Below are 18,940 nucleotides of genomic sequence, written 5' to 3'. Positions count from 1 at the left end.
CGCTTCGCCTGAAAACCAATTGTCGCCGTCAGCGTGGCGCAGGCATACTGTGACATTAACGGTTACGCAAAGGACGGGCTATAATCACGGGATCTAGGGCAAAAGGCTCGCACAACTTGTTGTATAAATAGAGCTCTTTAGTCAACTTGGCCTTGAAGAAAACCAAGGACCTCTGATACCAAAGACTGGTATTGAATAAATCAACATTAAAGCTATTGACTCCAAACCCTCATTGCTGAGCTCTTGTCACAATACTAGACCACTATACTTGCGGAAACAGTTGTCAACTGCCTCCCCCAAATTTTGGCAAGTCAAGTCGATATAGTTGGGAAACTGCAACCAAAAACTATGCCTCAATCAGCCTGTCGATATTACTTTCGCGCTCCTACGTTTGATATCAAACCAGAGAGCCCCGCGACAGCGCGACTGGGCAGCATCTTCGCAAGTCTTGGCGAGTTGACCAACCCTCTTAACCAGCATGATGTCATTGCCATCCCTCGGAGCTCAATCAATGCGAGCCGTGTGCCCAATTTCAAAGAGGTGGTCAAGAAAGGCATTTCTGGCTCAGCAGGAATTGTTGGGACTCTTTCTCACACACTCGTGCCGAGCGAAGTTCTGTATACGTTTGCCAAAGACAAGACCACCACTTATACGTGCGCCGCTATGGAAACTTACGAGTTCGAAGCCAGTGAGCAATATGTAACAGATAGCATCACCGCCTCGTTACGTGTCCAGGATTTTATTTCCGCCTGTTTCATCGGGAATAACAAGGTGTATATGATCACTGGGCTCAAGATTGCTGAAGGCTTCAGCATGTCCACTACCGACGCCGGTTCCCACGGTCCGGCTTGCAAAGTCGGCCTTGATGCGCTGGCTATGGGAGCCCCCAGCTTAATTGGTCCTCGACTGATGTTGCAACGAAGCGTGGACAGGGACGTTTCCCACGGTCCATCCCCATCCAAGGTTATTTTTGCGTATCGGGCGATCGAGATTGCGCCAAAGAGAAATGGTAAATTAAGATATAAGCCTCGTTTCGTCTACCTCTGTGCCCCTAGCAAGCATGAGGATGAAGATGAAGATGAAGAGGCAGGGTGGGAGCTTGAGCCGGTCGAGGAGAAACAGATGCTAGAAATGTATCCTGGAGCGCTGACTGTGTTGGTGGATTTGCAATAGGGGCATTGCAGTTTCAGTCTTGAGGCAAGGGTCGGCACAGACCGAAGAGTACATCCATCATGTTTTTTGTCATTTTTCTTTATGTTTGTAGTTTGTTAGAAGTAAGTACTTGTACATTGCAATAACAAACGACTTTATTATCCTAAGCACCACATAAACTACACTACACAACGGGCTGTACACGATTGTCACAATACCACTCTACAGCTTAGGGTTCTGCAATAAAACCAGCACTGAAATGATTATTCGATCGTATTTGGATACTTCTAGCACATATAAAACGGTAATAAAGTAAATATTAAAGAAAGGCCCGCTTAATAGCGTTCAAGTAGCTTACGACGTAGATAACTTGTGTTATATAGAATTACATAGCTGTCAAATAGGGGCTATATTCCTGAGGCCTTAGGGCTCTAGGCTTTATGATTTCTTGTATAAATACAGCTCTTCTATATACATCCTTAGTATATCATCAAGACTTGTTGCAGCTCTTATTTCTACTTTATCACGAGGGTTGAAGAACAGTTGACGAATAATTTTGTAACTCATTTATTGAAATACTGGAAATTTGAAATACACCCATGAATCCTGCAACTCCACAGCCATATTGAGATGAAAAAAAAGCCCTTGCGGGAAAAAAAAACCTCTGGCCGTGAGTTGCCTAACAGAACTCGCCATTGTCCCATGACCCTCCTTCCTCCGCCCCGTCTAGGTTAATCCTTGGATTCCTTGGTGTCTGGTGGAAAAGAATTCGACGTTCCCCCATTCTCTGCCACCGTGTGGACGAAACCCGCTTTTTCCAATATTTCTTGTAGTTGGGGAGTCATCTCCACCTTGGATTTGGATTCCTTGGGGTCTGGTCGAAAATAATTCCACCTTCTCCCATTCCCTGACACTGTGTGGACGAAACCCGCTTCTCCCAATATTTCTTTTAGTTGGAAAGTCCCATCTAAGCCTGGCATAATAGCCGTGCCATCATTGGGGATGTACAACCACTCCGAGTGAGTTTCGGTTGATTCTTCTTCCCACTTTTCAAAACAATATGCCTCCGCCCATGGTGCGAAAAGCTTCTCAACTTCGGCGAGATTTTCGCCCTCCTTAACATCCACAGTGAAACTGAAGCAGTCAAAAATGTCGCATCTCGCCTGCACTGCCTTTACAGAAAATGTTAGCAATGGCGTAAATAATGATAGTTGACGTTATGTAGCTGCAGCCAGACATTTGACCGCATAATCTCCGCTACATGTAAAGCGGTGTGTGCCTCCTCGGTTCTAGGGGAAATAGCACCATGGGTCTTTGCTTTATATTGAACTTACAGAAGCATCCATGACAAGTATCAAATCTTCGCATTGTTCGCTGACCGACAATTCTTGACCAGGCGGCTTTTCTTCCTTCGGCGGTTCTTGATTAAATGCGGAGTTTCCGTCCCACCAGGCCATTTTCTCTCACCTGGCAGCGGGAATAAGTCTTTGGTAAAGGTGTTGTTTGAAGTCAAATGTGTAAAAGGTTGTGACGATGTGCTTTTCTGATGAGCTACCTGGAGAGGAAAGTTTCGTCATCTAAATAGTCCAACACCTCGTATACTCTTGAGTGCATGATGTTATTACAATCAAACCCATCTTGAACGAACAAAAATACATGCAACGTGCAAAGACGTGAGCCAAAGCTTCCATGTTTTGAAATTACAAAGGTTCTTTACGGGCCATCTAAAAGACTGTCGCAGGATCAAGACAGGGTTTTCCTGGACGCGGAGACATAACAAAGTGAGGTTCATAAAAACAGCTTCAAACATCACAGAGCTACGGTAAGGGTGTTGTCTTGTGTTTAGGCTGCACAAAACGGGTGCATGACCAGAAGCTTGGGGATTTGTATGGGAGGGGTGCTGTATGGACTGTCTGGCACACGGACACATACAGAATGCACCTTGATGCGTGATGTGAAACATGTATTGGAGCAAAACAGACAAAGAGATCAAACCACCGCGATATGACAGACAACACGTCATAAATACAGCCTCTCCAATAATGCAATGAAATGTCGCCAATGTGAAACAGAAGCAAATAATCTAAAAGATGACATGGCCAGTGATGAGGTATTGCTTGCAAAGGAGCCATGCAGGAGGGGTCAATAAAAATACAAGGTGGCCATCCATCTCGCCCAAAATACATCGCGCAGCCATCTCTTTTGAAACAGTACGGGCTCCATTGCGTGGTACATCTAGCTTGACCACTCCCAGCGCCTGTTATTGACTGCATGCTTACGGGCTATGGACCGTCTATTCGTGACTTCACACGGCTAGCATTTACACAAAGAGTGTGACAGGGGTGAAAGGCTTGGAGTATCATGCCTCAATTCATCAAACAACAGTCTTTGGTATCAAAAGTCCTTGGTCTTCCTCAAGGCCTAGGTGATCAAGGAGCTTTATTTATATCAGAAGTGGTGCGAGCTTCTGCCCTAGGTCCCGTGATCGTAGCCCTCGTGTAACCGTGTGACAAAGAGCTTTTCAATGTCGCAAAGAACGTCAGCCAGGTGGGAAGATTCCTTGAACAGCTACACGACTAGCCAGAAACATGCGGCATTTGACCAGTGGCAATGTCAAGAGCTCAAAAGAAGAAGCAATCTATTCACACTCCTTGGAGAACCTTTGTTTAGGCCCACAGTCATCCTCCCAGTAGCACAGCCGTCAGAACCCCCGGGGGATAGCCATCAGCTCGAGTACGGAAACGCCGCATCTTCTATTGTCACACGGTTACAAGGGGGCTACGATCATGGAACCTAGTCCACAAGGCGCACAGACTTATTATTTTTACAAAGCTCTTTGGTCAACTAGGCTTTGAGTAAACCAAGGACTTTTGATGCCCAAGAATCTTATCATATGAATCGAGTTATTGTTCCAAGCCCTCACTGAACCCCTGTTGCATCTATCCTATCAAGTGGAGAGATGCGTAAAGGGTAGTTGCTGGGGACGCATAACTTGGCCACGCTGTACGCAGGCAGGCAAGTTGCAGCTTTGGGCACAAGCTTCTAGCTTTCCTTTTTTACAATCATAAAAAAGACCATCCCCAAGCCTCCCTTCACTTTCTCTCAGAATTCATTTCGAAAAGCGGTCTATAAAAAAGAAGCTTAGGCTACCGAGGTCAAATATCGCGACACATTCTCGTCATGTGGCCCCCGTCGAACCCAGCGGGCAACTATACCAAGGAGTCACGTTTGCCTTGGGAATTGTAACCTTGTCAGCTTTTCTCATCCCTTGGTCGGCGACGAATATGGGCATCAAGGGTATTTTTTCCGTCGGTGAATGCAAGACCTGCATCGCGTGAGAGGTTGGACTACCGTTTGGCCCACGCCAGAGTGTCGTGCGACTGTTCAAAGATGTGAAAGGAGAAAGACAAGCTCGAGGCCTGCCGAATGCATAAATCTTGTCATAGCTTACTGAATAGATGTAGTGCGACGACCACGTGTGAACGATCACTCTCGACGGAGAACAGTGCACTTGCAATAAACTTGGCGGTCACGGGGACGACGGTGTCGCTGGCCCATCTTGTGCCATCGAGCGGTGAACGTGAGAAGAGATATATTGGCGCCACCCGGTAACAATGCTGCACAACGTCTGCTTGTGTTCCGGCAAGGATGCCTGAACCAGCCGGTCCAATCGTGTCGACATTTAAATTAAGAATCGCAGACTAGACCGCGCCTGATGCGCCACCTCAACACCATGGAACGGCCCGAAGCGACCTCCTGTCGTGCAACACCGGCATGATACTTGGTATAGCTCACCGGTTCCTCGCCTGGTGGCTTGCTTCACGCTGTTGCATGGTTCTCGCAGCCGGTGTAGTACACAGAGACATGAATAGATCCTGAGTCTCGTTCGTCGACTCTCCGTCTTAAATGGCTGCATCCGTCTCTCAAATTTCAGCATTCTTCACCTTGCACTTTGCCCTCTGAGCCACTCTATTTCCGACAGTGACGACATGAAATTCACAGGTCAGAATTACGAATTGGTCCTTATACCGAGCGACTCCGAATATGAGCCCGCAGAAGTTGGCCACGAAAGCAAAGCGGCAAGCTCGTCTGTACGGCCTGTCCCACGACAATTGAGGCGTGTTGAATTTTTCCCTTTGTCTGCCCAGATAGTCATGACGATATTTGCGGCGCTCTTCATTGGTAACTTTCCCAGCCAAAAGCCTTTTAGACGTGAGATGCAAAGCTCGCTTGCTAATCGTAACATTCGCTGCAGCGCTCGCGGCCATCGCATTATGCTTGGATGGAAAGCCAACCTCTCCATTTGGACGGGTTATCCAGCGCACCATATCGGTGTCACCCACCATCTTCCCTATTGTATTCGCCGGCATCATTGGCAAGTTCTTCAGAGCGGTAGGCTTGTTTGCAGCCGAGCGCGGTGTGAAGCTAGGAGTAAGTTCGAGTCCGACTATGCTCCCACTCCCGGCATTTGGCTAACGTGACTAGATACTGGAACGTCTCATCGGGTCTCAGTCGCTCTTCTCTACTTTTGAGCGGCAATTCGCCATTCGAGGTCAATATCTCATTGGCTTTGCCATGGTGGCACTTTGGGCGCTTTCGCCGCTTGGGGGCCAGTCAGCGCTTCGACTTCTCGATGTTTCCCCGAGGCTGGTTTCGGCCAACTCTACGGTCAGATACTTGCCTATCAGTGCGTCTTTGATGACGGTGGCGTCAGGCGGAAACGGCGCGTCAAAAGCCTGGACTTCCTATGCCCCGATATACATGACCGCCCTTACAACTTCGTTCCAGACGGCGGATTCGACTGAGGATTTATTCGGCAACGTCAAGATACCAAGTATTGATGCAATAACATCGGGTGCCAATATTACGAATGGGTCCTGGGTCACAATCGATGACAGCCGCGACATCCCATACTCGTCTTTGCTGGGCATCCCCGTCGTGGGCATCCCAAATGCAGGAAATCTTTCTTTCAACATTGTCAGCAGATATCTAACTGTCGACTGCGACTATTCTGCTCAGGTAGATGACTCAGATATGTTGCGGAACTTTTCTGGCGCTGGCGGTGGCTCGTTGGACTGGGGACAAGGGACAACCTTTAGGATTGAACCATCAAGCTCTCCTCCAAGTGAATCCGAGGTCAACAACACAACGGCGACGTACACCATAGTCTCTATAAACGACTCAAACATTAAAAATGTCAGCGTTGTCAGTTGTGCAATCATGCCTCGAGATGCAGAGTCCTCTGTCTTTTGCGCCGACCAAGAATGCTGGGTGACGGCCATGCGAGCATTGGCTGTTGATCTTGACGGATGGTGGCGAGTATACTACCCAACACTAAGCATAGGTCTTCGGTTCCTCCCATACGCATCCTTGGGCGCTATACATCAAGCTACCCGACTGTCCAGCTCACTGACGGAGAGGTGGCTCGCGGACCCGAAATCCAACTTCAATAATGATGAACCCTGGGGTAAGCTTGTGTCGCTGGCACAAATTCCGCTTCCGACGCTTAGTAGGAATCTCGAGGTCATGTGTAATACCTACTGGCAGTCTACCTATGGAGCCCGCTACTTGTTTGGGAACCTGAGTACGGATATGAGTCTGTACAATAATATCTCGGGAATATTCACCTCTGAAGTAATTGACTTCAACACCAGCCAAGTCATCGTGAACAGTTTCGACGGCGAGATATACGCTTGCAACAAAACATTTGCCGCCATCTTACTTGCCATATCCTCTATTCTGCTCTTGGCCGGGATTTCAACCATTTCCCTCATGAGCATGACGTTGGCGCCCGACATCCTTGGCTACGTGTCTTCGTACACGAGAGATAATCCGTTTGCAGCTGATCATCAGCCATCGCATTTCGGGGGGCTAGAAAGAGCAAGGGCGATGAGGGACGTGCAGGTCATTCTGGGAGACGTGAACAAGGAGGATGGGATAGGGCATGTCGCGTTTGGTACAACTGCCACGATGCACCGATTGCAGAAACACAGAGAGTACGACTAAGCAATATGAAAGACAGAATTCAGGCTTCGGCCCTGACAGATGTGGGAAGAAGCTTGTGTGGTGGAGTTTCGGTCCACACGAAACGGTTGTCCAAGCCATCATGCTTCCGAATCGCCGCCGTTCCGACCGGACCATGGTATCATTGGTCACAGGCAAACAACCTCGGATGAGGCAGGCGATCCACTGAGCAGCGGAAGCTGGTCCTCGGGATAGCTGTCAAAGTCCAAGGCAGCGAATAAAGAACTACTACGATTTTGGAGGCCAAGGATAAATGTATATCATAATGCAGGTCCTCACTTCAAATGGAAAGACCAAGATATTATCACAACCTCGAATAAATATAATACATACAGGCTTATCAACAATCTTCACAGCGTTAGCAAATCCACCGCCATGTCATCCTGGAGCCGTCTCATTCGATTCGTGGATGACAATGGCACCGAAACCTTTGGAGAGCCATGCATAGAAAATGATGAACAACTCACCAATCACCTGGCCAAAAATGACCTCTGGGCAATCGAGCTCAAAGGCTCCTCGCCCGTAGGTCCTTTGACACGCGGTGACAAGATCCACGTGCGCGCTTTACGCGACATTCTCAAACCCAGTGACGTTCCTATCGTACGGTGCATTGGCCTCAACTATCTGAAGCACAGTACGTCAAAGTTCCTCTGCCTCCTCAGAGATTGGCATTAATCCCTTCGACGGCTAGTTCAAGAAGGCGGGCGAAAACCTCCCCCCTATCCATCTATCTTCATAAAGCCTTCCACCACCGTTGCCGGCTTCAATGAAGATGTTCCGATTCCAACCATTGCACAAGACGGTACACTCGACTATGAAGGCGAATTGGTACGTCGTCCCCATGTCACCCACTCGATGCTATTCTCACTCCCCGCAGGCTATTGTGATTGGCAAAACCGGAAAGAATATTCCTAAAAGCGCTGCGCTAGACTACATAGCCGGCTATTGCGTTTCGAATGACGTGTCCGCCCGTGGCTGGCAGCGAGATCCCGCCAAGGCCGGCGTCGTGCCCCAGTGGTGCTTCAGCAAAGGATTTGACAAATTCGCGCCGTTGGGCCCGTTGCTCGTTGCGCCAAGCGTGGTGGGCAACGCGTCAGATCTTCATTTGCGAACCGTCGTCAATGGCGAGGAGCGGCAGAGCACAAGCACGGGCGACTTGCTGTTTGGCGTGGAGCATCTCGTCAGTTTCTGCAGCCAGGGCACGAGTCTCGAGGCCGGCACCGTGATCCTCACGGGAACACCGTCTGGCGTGGCCATGGGGATGAAGGAGCCCAGGTACTTGGAGGATGGTGACGTTGTGGAGGTTAGTATAACGGGGTTGGGCAAGGTGAGCAACAGGATGGTTTTTGAGAAGGGGAATTGAAGGAGCTGAAAACTGCCGCTCCTATGCTTTTTCAGATAAAATAGGTACTAGGTGCTCACAATAGACTGGTCCCGTTTTCTTGCTTAACTAGGGTACAACCCCGATTCTCTTTGCTGCCGTTGAGTTCCCATCTGCTCTCCGATCGTGTGACTCTATAGGGTTCTATGCTATGTACCCCTGCTGTCTTATTATCCTCGGGGCATCACACGACAATTGCGGAAACGCGGCAGTTGTACCTTGCGGTAAGGCTGACGCCGGCTTGTTGGTAAGACTTTGTGAGATGATGTCACAGCGGCGTCATACGTGCCGTATTATGTTGTGCATTATTTCTAAAGTATTTATTCGCGCTAATAATCATTAAATCTCCGGCAAGGGTCAAATAGTGGGCGCGGTCGGATACAAAAATGAGGCGTGATGAGGGATTCACCGATAAATAAACAAGCGTTACTTAAAGCTCAGATATATTTAAATTTTCCAGCGTAGAAACTAGTTCCTATCGAGAAACACAATCTTCCAGCACTATTTCCAATCCGCACCGACTTTTCAAATCGAAAACTCCTCATTTGTATCCGGGTTGGCCCGGAACGTCCAAGCACCACCACTCCGAAACGTGGCCGCCGTGTCAAAAGTATCCTCCATAAACTGCATAAAGGTAATCTTGTCATTCTTCACAACGCACCAGACAGAAAAGGGAACCGTCTTGGCAATGCCGAGCGTTTTAGAGCGCAAAGTCATGCGGCCGAATGCGGCGACATTCTCGCCAGACCCAAAGATGGCGTCCGTCTTCGACCCCTCGTTGTCCCAGAAGTGCGCGACACCCGTAAAGGTGTTGATGAATGCTGATGGCCCGGCATTCTGCCAAGTTCCGCACCAGGGCATGATTTTTTTCAAGTCGGGATTGCTGTGGTTCAGCGACACGTACGTGGCGTCTGGGGCGACGAGCGAGGCCACGACATCGTCGTTGGTCATGTTGCTCAGCAGCTTTTCCACGATTTGGACCGGAGTAGACATTGTTGCAGAAGATTCTGTTGGTTTTGTTAGAGAAACGGTCCCACAAAAGATACCCAGTGTCTTGTCTCACTTGGTGTGTGTATTTATTGCTTGTAGTGCTGCTGTGAAAGAAATGTTGATATTCGACTGCAGGTTTTTGTAACCCAGTTGAGGGAAACAGGAGAGTATTATATAGACGCCGGTTCATATGCTTGAGAAAAACATGCTCAATTCAATAGGATCGGATTACCAAGGCGTACAGGTTGAGACGTCAGCAGCCTGGAGGCAAACATTGACGCGGGGCAAGAAACTTACTACTTTGAGGACTTGAAGTGTAACGCCTTAAACTTTATGATACCCTAGTTATGTTGGCGGATTCTACTGGAGAGGTTGGCTAATCACGAGGCTTGCCTTTGTCGCGGACAAACCTTCTTTCATCGCATGGGGTTATGCGCCCCCCTCTTTCAAAGACAAGTCATCTTCAGTAAGAACTTAGTAATCCAGCGCTCGAGGCAGTTACTGGCTATTGGCTGCTGAAGAATCTGGAGCCAGCGGGTTCAATGTTTGTAGTTGACGATCAATTAGATGCCGTAGAGCGGCTGAGTGTAGGGATGATGGGTTAGTTGCTACGCACCAATGAGGGATGGTTCCGAACGGAGGCCTCAACTAGCAAGTGGAGACATGATTGCAAATCGCTTCATGGACATTGATGTAAAGGGATCAATGAGCGCACTACAGAGCTCAACCCAAGACCTTGGTGCCACGTTATAGATTAGAACGCACAAGATAGGTGGTATAGTTGAGAGGTGGCAATTATATCATAAGTAAGACTACATAGCTATGTATCAACTCATATCCACCCCGCGCAATATGGCTTGACCAGCAACATTTACAAGCCCCATTCCGTCTCATTCACAGTCACTTTTGCCGGCTTATACCTCTCCGCACCCCGACCAAGCACGAATGTCAGCTCTGCAGAGTTCAACGTCATATAAACATCAAATGCAACATCATAGTATTTCCGTCCGCGAAAAACTCTGCAGTGGAGCGACTCTTCAGGTATCGTGTCCAGGTCCATGCAAACGGTCGCGAGCGGCTTTTCAAGACCTTGAAACATTGTCAGCCTTTATTCTCGTCTGTGGCTCAAACTCTCGCTGCGTACCCGGAACGGGGTGTCTACTCGTGTGCGGGCGCGGAGGAGGATTGTCAGCTTTGGAAGAGTACACATCACAAATGATCTTGGGCGGATGCTCTCCTAGGGCAATATCGGCTTTATACTGGAGCTCAAAGTGTTTCGGCTCGCCGTCGTAGATCTCGTCACCCTTGGACCTTGTTAGCAACTGTCTTGCCGGCCCTGGAAAACTTTCGCCATGCCGGGCCATGAACGGTTACCTTGTTGACAAACCACCTCATGACCTCAACTTCTCGAGGTCGAGAGCGTCCGGTACTTCAAGCCTTTGTTAGTTCCCATTGTGTGAACGATACAGATTGGAGTCATACTTTGGGTTGGTGCCGTTCTGTTGGGCTGAAGTGTTCGACTTTTCTTGCCGGAAGACCCGAGTCCCGTAGTGGCAAGGAGCCTCCCTAACCATTACTCGTGGAACGTTGCGCTCAAAGATCCTTCCTCGTCCCTGTTCATTCTTTTTGTCGCCGTTTTGCCATGCGGCGTGCCGTTGAGGGTTGTCTATTTTGGCCAACCCGGCCATTAACGCGCCCCTGACGATGGCTGTACGGCTGCAAAATGTCAACGCTGCAGATTCATGCCACAAAATGTAGTTTATACTACCTGTTATCGATTTTCTGGACTTTGATCGTCTCTCCGACTGTCTTCTCAATTTCCCGCTTCAGATAGGCATTTTGCCCGAAGCCCCCGGCAAGTAGAACCTTCTTCACCTTTCTCGTCGGTCGAATAGTGCTGTCAACTTGATGGCGTACGAGCCTGCAAATCTTGGATACCACCGGGTCGAATACCTGTTTGCGAAGCTCATCTACCGGAATCTCTATCAGTGTAAACTCGGCACCGCGAGGACCAGCGCTGGGAAACGGTGTGTTGAGGTACAGCGCACCACCGGTGTTCAGCCCCGTGAACTGCGGCTTGATTCCCCGTTCAAAGTCGCCCACGGCCGACTTTAGAAGTTGCAGGCCGTTCTTGCTGTCCCAGTCTATATGTCGTAGCTGGCTCCTCCTCATCAAATAGTCCTCGAAGATTCTGTTGATGAAACAACTGCCACAAAGCTCGCCGGGGGTGCCTGCGACGCGCTTCAGAGCAATGTAGCTGTCCTTTGACAAGATTTCATACGAAGACAAGTCGACAGTGCTGTCACTATGTTAGAAACCAATCTCCTTGTCTGAACGGCACGTACGTACCCGCCACCGGCATCGCAAATCACAAACGTGTCGCCAGCCTCGAGACCAATGTCAAACATTTCAGACAGAGCATATATCCCCGCTGCCTCGGGCTCTGCGATCATGGAAAGCTCTTCCTTCTCGCTGGGGTCTCCTAAAAATGCTTCTGCTGCGCATTCCCGCATCGCTTCTTGTGCCCCGTGGCTCCACATGGCAGGCACGGTAATGATGTATTCTCGGGGCAGATTGTAGAACTCCCCTACTCGCTGTTCAAACAACCGATCAATTGCAGACTTGACTCCCTGAAGATACCTGATGACCAGTTTCTTGCATTGGTCAGGGTCCAGTGGAGGTAGAGCCGTCTTGCTTGGGTACCTCCTCAAGAGATCGGAACCGAGGGCAAGAGAATGCTCAATTTCTGGACAAAGGCCCAGTTTGAACCACTCGTGTATTTTCTCCCCGGGCTTCCGCCTTCGGTCAGCTTCGAAACCCCAGGATACAGAGTTGATAGTGGCCCCATGTTCGTATCTGAGGATGCTGCAATGGAATTACTCATGATATTCCAAGCCAATGTCGGGAGGCTGGATAGAGCAACGCACCTTGGGACTTTATCACCAGTAAGCCCCTCTCCCCATTCCGTGACCAGACTTTCTTTCTGAGGCTAGTCATCGAGTCAGTGACGTGCGTGGACGTTGTTTGCCTCCCTGACCGGGGCCGTACCTCTCCGGTGTTTACAAGTGTATAAGCCACGCCAGAAAAGGTGGTGCCTGTGGCCTGTCAGCACTCCATTTCTATTGTCACTAAGAGGGGAACACCATGGAAAGCCTACCAAAATCTACTGCTATCAGAAATTTCATAGGCTTCTCCCCGGTCTCACTGGCACTGTGAACACCTGGTCTCCTTTCCATCGTAGGGAACTCGCGGAGTAATTCAGCATTTAGAAGTGATATACTTACCAATAGACGTAAAGGTGAGCACGAAAAGCGGAAAATATGTGCTGGGACCCCTCGACAAGATATGTCAATCACTCTCCATAAAGTGAGGCTTCAGTGATGCTGCGGCTGAAGGTGTTGTCGAAGCTGACCACCCATCGGCGTTCCCAGGCAGCCATGCCGGATACATATGTAAGCAACAGCCTCAAGCCTGCAAAACCGGTGAGGGAAGTGGTGTTGGTCAGTCGCCATGAGTCGACTGCACCCTTCTTCTGGACTAGCCCCTAGACATTGCGGCAGGCTGAGTTTGACACATCACCTGCAGCAAACGTTGACTGTAGTTACACTGCATGTCATTGTCTCACTGGATTCTGGCCATTCGTACCTCTGATCACTCCCGTAGTGTTGGGCCGGAAATCTCTTGGGACCTTGGTAAGGTTGTCCACCTGACTTTTGTTCTCTTGTCGACACCCTGTGGTTCTCATGAGAGACAAATCCGCTTCACTACTTTCAAAAGGCTGGTCACGACTTTGCACCATCTAGTCGTCCGCTTTTGACCAAGTATGGAGTCCCGGGAGGAGTGGCCAGCGGAAGCGGTAAGCAAAATGGATCAGCTCGAACGCAAGAATCGCGAGCTTTTGGCTCGAGTGATGATGGCCCAAGGCGTATTGGACAGCAACCAAATTACAGACACTGAGATACAGTCTGGCTTCTTACAACTTCGAGACGCAATCTTCAGCTACATCCAAGCCGTCTATCGCCACCTCAGCGACGAACAGCCAGGGTGGTCTTTCAAGGACGCGCTTCTCGATCGACTCAGTCGCAACCCGTCGGCCGGGAAAAGGCATTGGATGAAATGGCTTGCGGAGCACAACAACAACACGTGCATATTGTTTGTTTTATCCAGAGTGATCTGGAATTGCATAAATTCCAACATTTTTCGAAGCGATTCCTACAACAACTACCAAATGTGGCTTCCTCTCGGGATGTCCGACTCGACGCACTTCATCTTTGAGGAGATTATGAAGAGTATACAAGCCGGCGCTGACAAAGAATGTATGCCTCACTGCCTGATCTGTGCCAAATCCCACCATCTGACCTGATACTTTGACCTCATAGTAGCCAACCGCTGGAGATCGACGACGTTGGCCGCACTTGTTGGAACAGATACCGCACAAAGGAGCAGAAGCGAACAGACGGGGAGGGCACTTGGAGAGCTATCCGAATCTTTATTGAGATACCTAGGACTCGAGGAAAATCCACATCTTTTTTCGGGATTTCTTCCAAGCCTTGAAGAGTACGTCGTCAAGTCTGCCGCGGATCTGTATCAACGAATGGCCTGTTCTCGCCACCAGTACTCTCTCGAAACTCCAAACATCACATGTGGGAAACCGCTGTATAAAGAAGAACTAGCGCAGTGGGATCTGAAAAGCGCCACAAATTGGCTTGATATCAACAGCGACGATGATGTCCAGGGCTTACTTTGCTGTCTTTTCCCCGGTGTCAGGCGACTACAGCCCGGTGAGGGGGGCGACCTATCCGTCGTGAAGCCTCTGGTCCTAGTCTACGATACACCCAGTCCAGAAACCGCTTCGTACACCACGGCCGACTCTGACGACGGCGAATTAGAACTCGACGACTTGACCTCGGAGACATGTAGCGATTCCCAAGGTTGCGAGAGCGAAGGAGAGGCTTCGGACAGCACAATGGAGCCGGGAACAATTAGGATCCAGCACAAACTAGACTGTGAAAGAATCGCATCACTCTTTCGTGTAGATGAAGCACCACACGAGCCGTCCATGCCCGGAGGTGGTGTCGCGCCGCCTGCACGCCATGCCGCCCCGTCCAAGGGCCAAGGGACGTCGAGGACGAGAAAAACAAAGGCTAGGAAACGGGACGAAGGGGCTCTCTCGCGGTTTGGAGACTATCTCTGGAAAAGCGTCAAGAAAGTCCCGTCGTCACCGCCCGCCCAGCGAAGAAACTACAGCCAGAGGAATAGTTGTTCGCCTTCTTCGAGTGATGATTCATACCACGGACGCGCAAAGGAAGTTCAAAAAAGCCACAGCTCGTCGCGGAAGCAGCATCGGCCAGGCCAAGAGCGAGGTGGCACCTCACCAGTACATAACCGGGAGGGAGCTGCAAGGGCTCCAGTCGAGCATCGTGTTCCGCCGCAGAGAAGGAGCTCGGAACCGTGGTCTAGCTCAATGGTACTATCGTCATCGACGTCTAATTCATCGTACGGAACAGGGACGGTCGTGTGGTCTCCTCGCTGATGGGGTGTGGAAAAACGGGGTAAGACTTTTCACAATGGAGCTTTTTCGATACTTGTCTACATGCTGTTTGTGGTGTTATTCTACGGAACGAGGCGCGGCAGTTGCAAAGGCAGGATGGCAAGATTGACGACAAGCGTATACATGAGAAGTGATGGGCCAAAAGATCTCGACTCGAGACGAAAAAATACTCCATTGCACCAGTGATTTGAAGGCAATGGATGTCAACAAATATAGGTAGCACCAAAGTGTTCAGCGAGAACACCCTCTTATATTGATAACAGAGCCAGGGCAAGGCAGCAAGGACCGGGGACTGTCCAAGCGACTGTGAATGTTGTTCCCCTCGCTTAGAGCCCATTTCCCCATCAAGAAAAGTCTGTCTAGTCTCAAAATCGCAAGAAACATTAACCGTTCTGGTGTGGATCGTAGATTCTGCCAATCCTGTCAGACCCATCGGGGACTATGGATTCCAGAGGCGATACCGGAGGGTTTGGGGAATGCCGAGCATATGTTGGATATGGTTGACGTGGCGCATACGGTGGATATGGCGGGTAGTCGTCCTCGAAACGTCCCTCATAATTGCTGCTTGATGTCGAGGTAGTTGTACTCTGGTGCCGTCGGTGCCGGGGCAAGCAGCACCACCATAGCAGCGTCATAATCAGGCCAACGGCGAGAAAGACGCCAAAAACAATGAGCGCCGTCACAGCCGTGTTGTCTCCGCCGGTAGTAGGCATCGGTACTTGGTTTGTGGCCGTCGTCTGCTCAAGTGTTGTAGATACCGAGCCCGAGGGGGTGGTTGTTTGCGGGCCGAGGAAGATGGTGGTGTAAACTGTGCGCCCGTCGCGTGTAACAGTGAGAGTTACAAGGTACGGCATGGCCTCTCGAGGCTCCTTCGTTGCCATGATAGTCATCGGTCGCGTCTCTGTCGCTCTAGCCAACTATGAGCCTTGGGTGGAATGCTGGTTCAAGGATGGAGGTAAAAACGACCGCTCGACCAGCTACTACGCGAGCCGCATCAAGCGCGGCATTTATCAGAGAGAAAAAATCCTTCTTCACAAATCTTTGTCCCCATTTCCCATCGTCTGCATGAAGGTGCTGACACAAGGGCAGCCGTTGGCTTGGTCCCAAGATGGGGGCTGTTTGTGTAACCCTACCAGCTGCATGCTGGGCTCGGTGAGATGCAAGTTGTCATTGATCGATTACGTACATAGCCGTAAGCCTTACATTTACATGTCCATTGACACTTCAGCTGGCAACATTACGTAACGTAGTGCTCTTCTGGTTGACCAAAGTATGCACCAGCCAACGTCTTGTATATTTTCACAATGGTAGTAGAAACCCCGTCTTGCACATGGCTGAGGCTTGATCCATTTTTGAGGCGGCTGAGTGGGAATCCGAATTGCAAACAGATTCTTCCTTTTCCCATTGGGATGAGAAAAGATTTTCCTGCAGATTGTCCAACAGCAGGTTAGGTTGTGTACGGTCCATGTTGATTTATCTGATTCCAGTTCTGCGACGAAACTAGGTTTGTGAGTGTATCTATTGTGTGTATAGTGATTAAATGGCTCAATATTTCTTACTATCTGCAAACCATGACAGGGCTCGTCGAAGCTATCAAGTGAGGCATGCGAGTATATCGGTGCCCAAATGGTTCGCACGAAATAAATGCAAGTGGCTTGTTTTATTCCTACATGTTTACAACAAACGTGCCACTACTTTACTGAGAGCATCACGCGTCCAAGGACCACTGTAATATTCATCACACTGTACTGCATGGCTTGTAATGAGCTCTCAAGTGCTGCCTTTTAATTGTATATTCTATCAGTTGTACATACAGCATGGGATATGCCCACGAGGAACTACAAGCCTATTAGCTACATGTCAATTAAATTGCTAGTCATACGAGCCAATTTACTCTTGATATGAATTATACCACAAGCGTCACACAGTTGGCTCACAACGGTTACACAACCACAAAGATGAGATGACGATGCCCAAAGTCGGCCTTACGCGAGGGCTGTTTCAGGCACTAACTAGCCTTCACCGACTTGTTGTATTTATAGAGACCTCTTGTCATCTAAGGCCTCCTGACAAGCTAAAGATGTGAAAAGCCAAGGACTTGATAAACCAAAGACCTTTAATACCGGAAAGTCGATCATTATAGTTTGAATTAAATTAAACATCCACTTGCATGCGCAGTTACCCTGCCCTTGTCACAACCGGTTTGGATATCATGTAGTCAGACATGAACAAAGATTCTATATATCCATATCTGAGTCTTGAGTCTAAAAACTTAGAAAAAGCAGATCGAAAAACAACACGTGGTCTGTCACACAAATGGGAATAATTGCACGTGATATCGTGACTGCCGGTACAGGGTACATGGCACAGATTCATATGAGCATGGGGATAAATGCCTTTACACAAGGTATTCAAACATTAAGCACTTATAGAGCCTAGGTTGCATTGTAGTAGGTTAAGGCCAGAATGAGTTGCGAAGAGACAAGATTTCAATGCGACATGGCCATTAACTCAAGCAGGCGTTGGTCTCACGCCATTAGAAATGCGATTATAAATATTGTACTACGGATGACAAGTCTCAATTATAAAAGTACTAGTTTCTGCAGACACCAAACTAATTTACTTTTGCTTCTGCTCATCCCTGATGTTGACAAGATCTGCCTTGTGTGCCATGCATTTTTCCCACACCAACTTGCGTGCATGCCATCTAAGAAGACGTACCAGGTTATTTCCTCGGAAACACCAACTTGGGTAGACATAGAATGTACCAAGAGACGATTCGCCGCGGAGTATCAGTCATTTCGATACGCAGGATTCTCAAATACACTCATGACACTTGTATTACAAGGAAAAAAGGGATCACCGGCGCCAAACTTTTCTGGCTGTATTTCGACGGGAGATTTAGTACGTGGCTAAGCCACTCCAGTAAGCATGATCAAAGCTAATAGCACGAGGGCTTCCTCTGTCATTATACCCAATATCCGAGTCTGCTGCTTCTCGTGGTGAGATTCACGAATACGAGGTGGAGTTGCTCCGCCCCTTTCAGGCGTCAACATGGATGCAAATGCTCTCAAGTTTCTCTGAGCGTGCACCTACAGCCTTTAATTGTGTGAGAGCGTGGCAATCCATGTGGCGAGGCGAAATTCCGAGAGAAAAAAGTTTGGTGCGCCTCTCGCAACAACTTTTGTCGCTCTTGACTTTGCAAACGCATGGTTGACAAGGTGGAGATTCGTGTTTATTTAATTGCCGATGCCAGAGGGGCCATCATGCGATTCGGGCGACAGCAAATACGAGGCCAAGAAACCATGATGCCCAATTAGGCGACTAGTGCCCGGTTTCAGCCTTGTGAACCAGCGATTCGATTCCATTTATCATGCGTCTTGTCGAGTCGCAGATTGAACAGTTGGTAGACAATCTAGGATCCCCTGTCCACATTTGTTTCCCACACACAATATTCCTGGTTTGACTTGAACAGGGTTCGTAGAGCTAAAATGTGAGAAGGCCAGTCAAGTAATAGAGACCAGTGTTGACAGCATAGTGGACGCTCAACATGGCGCCTGGATAGCTGAGCTGAGTCATGCCTCGCATCTTCGTAAAGTGCACCTGTTTCTTTTTGATACGAGTCGTGATGTCGGTGTCTCTGCTGTCCATCTTGACTGTACCAAGGGTTTCTAAAAAAAACACGAGTAGTTGTCGGGGCGAGATTAGCACGCTCGCACAAGACGTTATAATCATGTCAATCATGGATTCACAAGCAAGTACCATTGTCAATCGCAATCATAAAGACAACATCATTGTTGTGGCACGGCATAGGGTAGTGAACATGACATGCATGTCGTGAG

At 49.1% G+C, this 18,940-nt stretch overlaps 7 protein-coding genes across 7 annotated transcripts; 4 read left to right on the top strand and 3 right to left on the bottom strand.

Moving 5' to 3' along the window:
• Positions 1 to 348: 348 nt before the first annotated feature.
• On the top strand, positions 349 to 1,173 carry MAA_06924 (uncharacterized protein; the record flags this gene model as incomplete). The annotated part of the gene is made up of 1 exon (XM_007824922.1): positions 349 to 1,173. One exon carries the CDS (start codon positions 349 to 351, stop codon positions 1,171 to 1,173), a length of 825 nt encoding a protein of 274 aa, XP_007823113.1.
• A 3,968-nt stretch (positions 1,174 to 5,141) lies between these two features.
• On the top strand, positions 5,142 to 7,158 carry MAA_06923 (uncharacterized protein; the record flags this gene model as incomplete). Its single annotated transcript, XM_007824921.1, has 3 exons — positions 5,142 to 5,364; positions 5,408 to 5,583; positions 5,638 to 7,158. The coding sequence occupies 3 exons, from the start codon at positions 5,142 to 5,144 to the stop codon at positions 7,156 to 7,158; spliced, it is 1,920 nt and encodes a 639-aa protein (XP_007823112.1).
• A 393-nt stretch (positions 7,159 to 7,551) lies between these two features.
• Positions 7,552 to 8,539, top strand: MAA_06922 (fumarylacetoacetate hydrolase domain-containing protein; the record flags this gene model as incomplete). Its single annotated transcript, XM_007824920.1, has 3 exons — positions 7,552 to 7,810; positions 7,868 to 8,004; positions 8,054 to 8,539. 3 exons carry the CDS (start codon positions 7,552 to 7,554, stop codon positions 8,537 to 8,539), a joined length of 882 nt encoding a protein of 293 aa, XP_007823111.1.
• Positions 8,540 to 9,082: 543 nt separating this feature from the next.
• MAA_06921 (uncharacterized protein) lies at positions 9,083 to 9,550 on the bottom strand (the record flags this gene model as incomplete). Its single annotated transcript, XM_007824919.1, has 1 exon — positions 9,083 to 9,550. One exon carries the CDS (start codon positions 9,548 to 9,550, stop codon positions 9,083 to 9,085), a length of 468 nt encoding a protein of 155 aa, XP_007823110.1.
• An 868-nt stretch (positions 9,551 to 10,418) lies between these two features.
• MAA_11292 (uncharacterized protein) lies at positions 10,419 to 12,783 on the bottom strand (the record flags this gene model as incomplete). The annotated part of the gene is made up of 9 exons (XM_011413272.1): positions 10,419 to 10,636; positions 10,692 to 10,851; positions 10,922 to 10,976; positions 11,030 to 11,263; positions 11,316 to 11,846; positions 11,897 to 12,412; positions 12,475 to 12,536; positions 12,596 to 12,642; positions 12,705 to 12,783. The coding sequence occupies 9 exons, from the start codon at positions 12,781 to 12,783 to the stop codon at positions 10,419 to 10,421; spliced, it is 1,902 nt and encodes a 633-aa protein (XP_011411574.1).
• Positions 12,784 to 13,412: 629 nt separating this feature from the next.
• Positions 13,413 to 15,080, top strand: MAA_11291 (uncharacterized protein; the record flags this gene model as incomplete). The annotated part of the gene is made up of 2 exons (XM_011413271.1): positions 13,413 to 13,863; positions 13,927 to 15,080. The coding sequence occupies 2 exons, from the start codon at positions 13,413 to 13,415 to the stop codon at positions 15,078 to 15,080; spliced, it is 1,605 nt and encodes a 534-aa protein (XP_011411573.1).
• A 401-nt stretch (positions 15,081 to 15,481) lies between these two features.
• MAA_11290 (metalloprotease 1) lies at positions 15,482 to 15,979 on the bottom strand (the record flags this gene model as incomplete). Its single annotated transcript, XM_011413270.1, has 1 exon — positions 15,482 to 15,979. The coding sequence occupies one exon, from the start codon at positions 15,977 to 15,979 to the stop codon at positions 15,482 to 15,484; it is 498 nt and encodes a 165-aa protein (XP_011411572.1).
• Between the last annotated feature and the right edge of the window lie 2,961 nt (positions 15,980 to 18,940).

Source organism: Metarhizium robertsii (assembly GCF_000187425.2).
Source record: "Metarhizium robertsii ARSEF 23 chromosome Unknown MAA_Scf_5, whole genome shotgun sequence".
Taxonomy (NCBI): Eukaryota; Fungi; Ascomycota; class Sordariomycetes; order Hypocreales; family Clavicipitaceae; genus Metarhizium; species Metarhizium robertsii.
The sequence above is the reverse complement of the archived record's forward strand: the minus strand, read 5'-3'. Positions and strand labels throughout refer to the sequence as shown.